This window comes from Miscanthus floridulus, unplaced genomic scaffold, assembly GCF_019320115.1.
Source record: "Miscanthus floridulus cultivar M001 unplaced genomic scaffold, ASM1932011v1 os_1691_1_2, whole genome shotgun sequence".
Classification (NCBI taxonomy): Eukaryota; Viridiplantae; Streptophyta; class Magnoliopsida; order Poales; family Poaceae; genus Miscanthus; species Miscanthus floridulus.
This window is the reverse complement of record NW_027097855.1, coordinates 8,184-18,244: the sequence shown is the minus strand read 5'-3', so window position 1 is coordinate 18,244 and position 10,061 is coordinate 8,184. Positions and strand designations below refer to the sequence as shown.

Genomic DNA, 10,061 nt, shown 5'->3' with positions numbered 1-10,061 from the left:
TTAATGGAGCCATGTCGTGCTCGTGGATGCCCCTCCGACAGGACGAACCTCTCGATCGTCGTCATCGGAGCACCGCCAAACGATCATGGACATGGACCAAACACCAAACCCTGGGCACCGCGCACGCCACTAGACGAGTCAAAAACCGTTGCGCTTGCGCGTGGGAATCATCCTCCACTGGCAGCGCCAGCGGAGCCCACAGTCACCGAGCGCCAAGAAGCTGAACTGACCGCCCACCGCCCAGGGGCAGCTCGGTCATTCCGCCGCCGCCGTCGTGGTCGTGGTTCCGCCCCCAACTCTCAACTCAACGCAACTCCACGGCCGCGGCGCTAGCAGCCACTCACCATCTTCACTCACCGCCGCGCGCACCACCCTCTCCACCCCGCCCTACCCTTTTTAAAACTACGACCGAGCTGCCGGCCGAATCCACCGCCTCCGCCGGCGCGCGCCTCCCTCCCTCCTCTCCCCCATGGCCCCCCGCGCCCGAACCGGGACCGCTTCGCCCACCGGCCGGTGCGCGCGCCGTAGATAGATCCCACAAGCGTCGCGATCAGATCCGATGCTGGAGACCGCCGCCTCCGCCTCCTCCCCCCGCGCCGCGGCGGCGGCGGTCGTTTCCTCCCCGCGGCGGGGTGGAGCCGCCGCGCACCACCACCGGCGGTGGAACCCGCCATCGTTCAGGGCTTGCCTGGTCGCGCTCTGGCTGGTGGGCTTCGGTTTCGTCATCCTGTGGCAGGGCACCTCCATGGGCCGCGTGCGGCTCTACACGCGCCCGCCGATGCCGAAGCGCGCCGCGGCGTCTTTGGGGCAGTGGGTGGCCTCCCCGCCCGTCTACGATCTGAGGGAGTTCGGGGCAGTCGGGGACGGGCGGACGGTTAACACGGCTGCGTTCGAGTCTGCCATCGCGGCCATCGCCGAGAGGGGCGGGGGCAGGCTCACCGTGCCCCCCGGGCGGTGGCTCACGGCACCGTTCAACCTCACCAGCCACATGACTCTCTTCCTCGCCGCTGGTGCGGAGATCCTAGGGATTCAGGTGAGACATTAGCTGCTATTTGCATCACCTTTGTTTGGCTAAAGACGCTGCTCTCGGATCTGTAGTCAATTCGGATTCATTTGTGCAAGTATGTACTCTGGGAAGTGAAAAGCCGAAAAAGAATTCTGCTACTGCAATCATATTAAGTCAAGGACATTTTATAAGTAATGGCAACCAGTGATCCTTGCATGAAACGATGAGTTCATCATCAATCTAGGGAGCAATGCAAATACTACGCAGTTTAATGATATATATTACTAATTACCGGTGTTGCCGAGCAGGGCAGGCAAATACTTTTTTACACAAATAGTTTCTTTTAAAATTGTATCAGAAATTCCTGCCAAGTTTATCGCAAAAATGACTGTCTAGTGGTGTCATTTTCAACTATGCTGCAAGATTTGCTGAAGAATTAAGTTGACATTTGAGCAAGGATTTACTTGAACACTGAAGTCATCCGCATGTCAAAGTTAGTCTGATAGGTTCCAAAGACCATGGTGGTTAGTCCCAACATGATGTTTTTTTTTTTTTGGGTCAGTTCTGACTTGCTTTCAAATAAATTTGGTCTCTGCTTTTTTTTTGACAGAGAGTCTCTGCTTTTATGCAATAGTCAGGTTCAAGTTAAGCTAAATTCACTCAATATTTTCATGCTTTATCTACCAAGTTGTTTTGTAAACTTTATTTCATTTGCTTCTGCTGTTATTTGTCAATTGTCATGACATCATTTACTGATTCAAATAAGTATAGAGTTGACCAATTTACTTGCATTATAAGTGGTGATTGGCCAGGAGACTGGTGTTTTTTTTTCTCTCTGTATTTTGTTACCTTTTACTCCAACAAAGAAATTACACTGATACCTCTTTTGTTTTTTTTATATAAAATTCTCTCGACCTTAGGCAAGGCACGTCGAGAGTTTCTTACATGTTATTTTACTGGTACCTTTTTCAGTTTGGTGCACTTATTTACCAATTGAGTTAACATTGGCGACTTGTTTATGTTACTTATATCCAAGGATGAAAGATATTGGCCATTAATGTCTCCACTACCATCATACGGCTATGGAAGAGAGCACAAGGGACCTCGATATGGGAGCCTTATACATGGCCAAGACCTGAAGGATGTGACTATAACAGGTAGGTTGTGTTTTTTTGTTCCTTTTTTTTTCTTATTCATATGGAAAATGCCAAATCAATTCCAGCTTGTATACATTTTCTACCATACAAAAACATAGGAAGCGCTAAAAGCTTTTGAAACTAAATTTGGTACTTATTTCACGGAAACACCTAATCTCAAGTCGTACTTGAATTAAGTGAATTAATTAGACCTCGAGCAATGCATTCATTGTAAGAATGAAAGTGTGGATCTGAAGCTATTATTCTAATGAGGCTATGTCAAATATAGCTAAATATCATGACTCATCTGTTAGAGAAGTGAATGTTGGCATCATTGCTTGTTTCTCTTTTGCAGTCTGATTTTCATGAAATTATAATAATATTTCAGTTGACCCTTCTGCAAAATAGGTCATAATGGTACCATAAATGGACAAGGTCAAAGTTGGTGGATAAAATTTCGGAGAAAACTCCTTAATCACACAAGGGGTCCTCTGGTGCAGCTCATGCGATCAAGTGACATTATCATTTCTAATATCACTCTTCGTGATTCTCCCTTCTGGACTCTTCACACGTACGACTGCAAGAATGTTACTATATCAGAAACCACCATCTTGGCTCCAATTGCTGGAGCTCCAAATACTGATGGAATAGATCCAGGTTACTCCTAATGCTTGCAATTTTTCTGATTATTGAACTTTATTCATTTCATTTATAGCTGCATCCTGTAGGTTGTATTATAATCTACCCTAAACATTTCAGCAACAATAGGAGCCCAAGAAACCTGCACTGCATGTCCATGTTCTTTTGGAGCCTTTTTTTTAAGTTTATGCTTCATTAATCAATCTCTTTGTTATTCTTGATGTATATGCAGATTCTTGTGAAAATGTGGTGATAAAAAATTGTTACATTTCTGTTGGTGATGATGGGATAGCCATAAAGAGTGGTTGGGATCAATATGGAATTGCTTATGGCCGTCCATCTGCTAACATTGCTATTCAGAATGTCGTAATCCGCTCTATGGTCAGGTAAAATATTAGATCGTTTGCTTTGGCTGTTTCGATTTGCTTTATAACATATGTATGCATGATGCGTTTTGAAATATCATTGGCTAGTGTATGACGCTTCTTGTCCTGAAGACAATATGAAAGAGTTGTGGCGAGTTTGTTAGATATTTCGTTTGTATATTTCTGATACATACTACTTGCTGGCTATTTGTTCTATGTTACAGATGCATCATATGTACTAGGACCATCTATTTGTCTAGACAAGAACTAGTTACATAGCATTTTGTGCTCATTGTTGGTTTATCTTTCATGATCTGGAAATCAAACAACACCACTATTCAAACTTTAACAAACCAATGTGATTGTATGTTTCATCTCTTTTGCGTTCTGTGGGCAGTGCTGGAGTATCAATTGGAAGCGAGATGTCTGGTGGCGTCTCGAATGTTTTGGTAGAGAATGTTCATGTCTGGGATTCACGGCGAGGCGTGAGGATAAAGACTGCGCCCGGAAGAGGGGCCTATGTAACCAACGTCATGTACCGGAACATAACCTTGGAAAATGTACGTGTCGGTATAGTGATAAAGACAGACTACAACGAGCACCCAGATGAAGGCTTCGACCCAAAGGCTGTGCCCACCATCGGGAATATTTCTTACACCTCAATCCATGGGCATCGTGTGCGAGTGCCAGTCAGGATACAGGGAAGCGCAGAGATCCCTGTGAAGAATGTTACCTTCCATGACATGTCAATCGGTATAGTAGACAAGAAGCACCATGTTTTCCAGTGCTCCTTCGTCCAGGGGCAGGTCATTGGCTATGTTTTCCCCATGCCTTGCAAGAACCTGGACCTGTACGACGAGCGGCGTGAGCTGGTTAAACAATCAACGTTACAGAATATCTCTGATATCGACTACAGTTTTTGACAAGGGTAATTGATCCAAATGTACTATTGCTGTAGGAGTACTCAGCATTCACAGCTGCCATAGTCTTTTCCACACATTTAGAAGCAAAATTTTGGGTAGCTTTTACACGTTTGACCTCTCAGGCACGTGTATTTAAGGAAGATCGCCTTGTCTATACTGTCTCGTAGACACACACCAGGAATGTTGTTGTCTTTTCACTTTTTATCTCTGTATTTTGTTACAAACTAACTCGGTTGCACAGTTGACAGTACACTTTTGATAGTGTTTACTGTTCACGGCAGCATACACTTAGCTGCCCTTTTTCAACAGATGTGGATGTATATGTATCATGTAGTTTTTTGAACTTGGAATGGTTGGTTCTTTCAAGTTGTGTTCATAAAGCTCGGTTTGTCAAGATGGCTTCAAAAGAAATGGATATTCACGCTGAAAACTGCTTTAGCAAAGCAGTAGCTAGAACAAACAGTGATGTTTGAATTAAGCCAGAAAAGACGTCTTGTACATGGGTAAAGTTTCGACGCATTCTTGTACCATATCCTTTTATTTGATTTTTGTTTACTGCGGAACCTATCTTTGAAATTATCCATGTAAGGTCAGACTTCATGTAGTTTTAGTTTGTTTCTTGCCGCAAAGCAAAGGGACGAGAAATCTATCTACGCTATAAAAGAACGAAGGAATTGAGAAATACGTGTTACCCAAAACTTTCATACCCACTTGTATCAGGACCGTTGAATTGATTTCTCATATTTAGATCTGAAGGTCTAAATTAGTTTTGTTGTGGGCCACCAAACAATTTTACGCCCGCACCTTACGTTTACGCGTTCCTGCCATTGAGAAACACCCGGAGCTCGTGATTTTTTTTCACCCAACTCTCGAGGTACCCGCCCGCTACCACCTCGCCCGTACCAATCCATCATCACCCGATCACCTTAACTTTTCCCCTCCCGGTCTGATCTAGGCCGCCTCCCTCCCCTCGTCGCTCCGCTGCCGCCTGGGTCAGGGTCAGATCCATCCGACCGTGCTGCTGCCGCCGCTCGAGGCCGCGCGGGGGGCGCACACCACCGCCACTCGACGAGCAGCCGCCGCCGGATTAGCTACCACCGTCACGGCCCCGGACTCCCGCAGAACGGCGTCGCTGGCCTCCCCTTCGCCGTCCTTACAGCCCGCCACCCTGCGACCACCAGCGACGGTGCTGATGCCGGCATCGAGCGCGACCCCGCCGCCGTCTCCGTCATCCCCACCTGTGCCTTCGACGCCCTGCATCCCTGTCCGGCAGCCCCTGTTTGGAATAAGCTCGAGAGTAGTAGCACAGTATGAATTATTTAATCTTTCATTGTTCCCTGTTTCGTGTTTGTAACAATTTGTTTTATTATGGGTTCTTGATCTTATCATTATATCACCGCATGCCTCACCTCTGTTTTTTCTCTGGTAGTCAGGTTTGATCGTTTCAATGGAATCAGGATAATGTGACCTGCCACTTTATCTTGTTTCCCTTTGGATCTGATCAGCCGAGCAGACATGATGGTTTGAATTCTGGAGTATTTTGCTGGTGATCCCCGTATGTAAACTTATGCTACCACTATCAAATCAACCAGCATCTGTCGAGGTAGTGACAACAAATATATGGAGTTGATTTTGGTTAGCACTGGGAGTTGCCTTTTCTGAAGAATTTTTTTGGTTTCAGTAATTACAACTGTGGGTGTTGCTCAGGCTGTATGACAATTCAGTTTACAGATGCTGCCATATCAGTTTCTCCTCCAAGGTCATGATAAACTCAGCAATAGTGTGTTATGGAACTCTCTAAATGATATCTCAAGATTTAATTTTCTAATGTTGCTCACTATTTGGCTTGACAGGGCTACAATATTGAGGATGCGACACAGTTGTCTTTGAAAGGAGACATTGATGTCGAGTCGGTTTTGGCTGTTATTTGCCCACTTCACCTCCTACTTTTGCAACAAAAAATTATCTTGAGATGTCTAAACAGTGGAAGGCCTCACCCTTGCTAGCTGAACCTGTTCAACTTTTTATTGGCATCCTGTCATCTGCTAACCAGGGGATCATCTGATGTTGTTGCTCGCTTCTTTGGTGCTTTGGTAGGTTTCTACAGCTGAATTATTAGTTCAGTAGTAATTTACTGTTAAAAAACTGTTCAAAATTCTAATAAACAAAACGCTTCACAGAATGGAATAAAGGAGGTAAATGAAGAGCTGGAGGCAGATTACTTTGGGGGACATTGTTATAGTTCCATTCATAGATATGTCACATATGACTATATGAGGTAAGTCTATTTTTCTGTACAGTTAAAGAGCTGTCGCATGTACATTATGCCACTTCTTAATACTAGGGAAATTTTATCTCATTTTTTTTTTGTAATTTTTTTTTGTTTTGTATTTTTCGTAGCATTAGCACGGGCCACAAAAACAGTGACACATCATCATTTGGTAGGATTATTCTTTTCATGGAGCAGTGTGCTTGCCAGTTTTTAGATACAGGTTTTTAGAAAACTACGCTTCAAATTTGATAGAATTAACTTTGGACTTAATGTAGCCCGTAGTGTTAGCACGGACAATACACACAAAATTGTGGCACCCAGTGTGTTGCAAAAGCCTACTTGTTCCGTCACACACAGACCTCACCTCCTGCTCCATGTTCAAACATTTCAGTTACATGGTCATCTTTTACTTCAGTTATTCAGTCTTATGTGCTTGACCTTGACTTTGATGCATGTCTGTATTTACACAATAAACTGAATTTTTAAGACATATTCTAAATTTCCATGTAATGACTTCTATCTAAATTGTAGCATTGGTAGAGTTAGCTCCTACAGGGTGAAAAAAGAAGAAATCATTGACAATATTAACCTTGAAATTTTGACTCAGGTAATAAAATTTCAGTGGAGAAAGCTTTTTGGGACATGGTTATGGAATCAATGAGAGGAGACATACCAAACTACAGTTATCTGGTCAGCCTGGTATAGGGAGTCAGGGAAGCATTGATAGAGTTAGCTCCTACAGGGTGGAAAGAATAAATCATTGGCAATATTAACCTTGAAATTTTGACTCAGGTAAGAATATGTCAATTAAGATTGTGGATTATGGTGAACCTTGATACATATATGTGACAAATATATATCGTGTTTGGCGGGAAGTTACTTTAATCAGGTTCCCAGGACAAACAATAGACAAATTTTGCAGAAATATTTGGATAAGCTACAAAAACTATATTCTCCTGCAAAGGAACACGAGATGAAAAAGAGTCATGACAAATTGTTGGGAGAATTGATCGAAGACCCTTAATCAAATTATGGAATCCAAATTCATTTGTTGTTTCTGTCATCAAGGGTGTGCCAACTATGGAGGAATTAGAAGTCCTTATTGTATTGACTCTGTTTTCAAATAAACTGATGAGCTATATGTGAAATTACAATATTACCTCATGAATAAACGTCCTCAATGAGACATGCTCTAAGCAGAAGTCAGTAGAGCACGCCTCCAACAATTGATGATTAAAGGATCAAATGGAGTGGAGTACGGTGCGACTGTGTCAGACTTACACGTTGCAAGCTTTTCTCGATATTAGTTAATTTAGTTTTTTCCTTATTAACTGCATACAAGCTTTGTAAAACAAACACATACTGTAATATTTCAAGAAAACCATGGTGTCATATTATTAACAATAAGATGCCACCTGCTTCAAAAAAAGAAAAAGAAAAAGAAAAGATGCCGCTAATATCATAGACACGTGCGTGCAGCATGTGCATGGCAACTAGTGTAACCTAAAGCAGGAATCTTACAGGTCCATCAGCGCCTAACAGGCCGATGAAGGCCTCTTTAGGTCCTAGCCATACAACGGTGCTTCCTCATCGGCTGGCTTTCCTTACATATGCCACACCCTCTCCCTCCCTATCCTGAAACACCAATCCGATATCCGATAAGAAGCGCGCATCCTCCCGAGGCCCCGATCATCTTCCCCTTCCCTCCTCCTGATGGCTCTGCCGTCCGCCGGCTCGTTGGCGGCATGCAGCCTCCAGCCAAGGTAAAAAAACATGGCGCACTCTCTCGCCTCCGCTGTTACGCTAACGCCGCCGCCGTGCGTCTGTGCGCTCCGTATCTTCTGCAGCAGTGCTAGCATTCGGGCGTGCCATGCCCCGAGGCCGCCGCCACACCTGAAGCCGGGTGCTGCGGCGGTATCGTTTGCGAGGACGCGGCAGCAGCGCCGGGCGAACGCGACCAAGGGCGGCGTGTCCACCGTGTGCGAGCCGCTGGGCCCCGACCGGCCGGTCTGGTTCCCCGGCAAATCCGCTCCGCCGTGGCTCGACGGCAGGTAAGTGATATCACGGTGTACACAGACATGCAACAGCTACTGATATATCATTACTGCCCAGTGTAGTGGATAAACTATTAAATAAACTCATAGATGTATCTAACGGATAAGATGAAGATGGTGAGGTACCATTTACTTTGTTCTGATATTTCTTCGCGATCGAATTGTCTTGCAGCCTTCCAGGAGACTTTGGATTTGACCCTCTCGGACTAGGTAACACAAATAATGATCCAGGACAGAACAGAATGCTTGCAATATTTCGCTCATTCTCTCGGTTTGGTTTTAAGAGCTTATTAGCCAGAAGTCTAGAACACACAATTTCCTCCATGATTAATTAATGTGCGCAGGCTCGGATCCGGAGTCGCTGCGGTGGTTCGCGCAGGCGGAGCTGATGCACGGGCGGTGGGCGATGCTGGCGGCGGCGGGCATCCTGATCCCGGACCTCCTGGCGCGGTGGGGCTTCATCGACGCCGGCTACTCGTGGTTCGACGCCGGGTCCCGCGAGTACTTCGCGGACCCCTGGACGCTCTTCATCTCGCAGATGGCGCTGATGGGGTGGGCGGAGAGCCGGCGGTGGGCGGACTTCCTCAGGCCCGGCTGTGTCGACATCGAGCCGCGCTTCCCCAACCGCAAGAACCCCGTCCCGGACGTCGGGTACCCCGGCGGGCTGTGGTTCGACTGGGCCAACTGGGGCCGCGGCTCCCCGGAGCCCGTCATGGTGCTGCGCACCAAGGAGATCAAGAACGGCCGCCTCGCCATGCTCGCCTTCGTCGGCTTCTGGTTCCAGGCCGTGTACACCGGCCAGGGCCCCATCGATAACCTCCTCGCGCACCTCGCCGACCCCGGCCACTGCAACATCTTCTCGGTACGAGGCCTGCTTGCTATCAGTATCACGTAGAGTGCAGCCTAATTTGCATTGCTTGCTTCTCGTTAGCGTTCTTCTCATTCTATTTTCTAATACTACAGGCGTTCACGTCCCACTGATACGATCATACGATGCTGTTTCGGAGGGAGTAAGCCAAGATTGAAAAAGGGCCCTGTTCATTTTTTAGAATAATTGGAGTACTTCGCTTGGGCCACGTACGGTATCATTTTGACCTTGAACATGTCAACATTTGTTTGTACCTGCGTAGAAATGTTAAACCACTTGGACAAACGTACAAATACCAGGGATCGCGATGATACTAACCAGCACACTGTCCTAAAGCTCCAACACCGTATATAGACGAAATTTGTTGACGTGGACGATGTACGTAGTAGGTAGTACTAGCTAGTTTACGGTGCAGTGCGTAAAGACTAACTAATAATAAAGAGTAAATACTCTACTTTCGGTATCACAAAATAATGGTATGCTAACAAGATACTGGCGACAGTATTAGCAGTAACACACAGAGCAGCGCCACGCCTTCACCTCTTGGTCTGCTTAGCTTCTTCCATCGTTGGACGGACCTCTGCGATGCCATGGTACTACAGTGTCGAGTATGGATGGTCGGGCACAGGAGGGCCAATGGTACAAAGGGAGCCGACAACGAGTGCATCAATGGATTATTCAGAAACTCAAACACATCTCCATCTCCTATTACCGTTCTTCTTCCGCCTCTACTAGACTACTACTCTGTCTCGTGTAGCAGAGGGATCCTTTGCTTCCAGCATCTTCTAGAACATTCTC

At 45.9% G+C, this 10,061-nt stretch overlaps 1 protein-coding gene across 1 annotated transcript; it reads left to right on the top strand.

Annotated features, from left to right (window-relative positions):
* The first annotated feature begins 279 nt into the window (after positions 1–279).
* Positions 280–9,586, top strand: LOC136534218 (uncharacterized). The gene is made up of 15 exons (XM_066526680.1): positions 280–1,033; positions 2,043–2,163; positions 2,551–2,799; positions 3,014–3,167; positions 3,544–4,061; positions 5,025–5,377; positions 5,923–5,978; positions 6,123–6,162; positions 6,250–6,347; positions 6,470–6,561; positions 8,005–8,104; positions 8,189–8,392; positions 8,568–8,605; positions 8,740–9,257; positions 9,359–9,586. The coding sequence occupies exons 1-15, from the start codon at positions 560–562 to the stop codon at positions 9,374–9,376; spliced, it is 3,033 nt and encodes a 1,010-aa protein (XP_066382777.1). The 5' UTR covers positions 280–559; the 3' UTR covers positions 9,377–9,586.
* Positions 9,587–10,061: the final 475 nt, after the last annotated feature.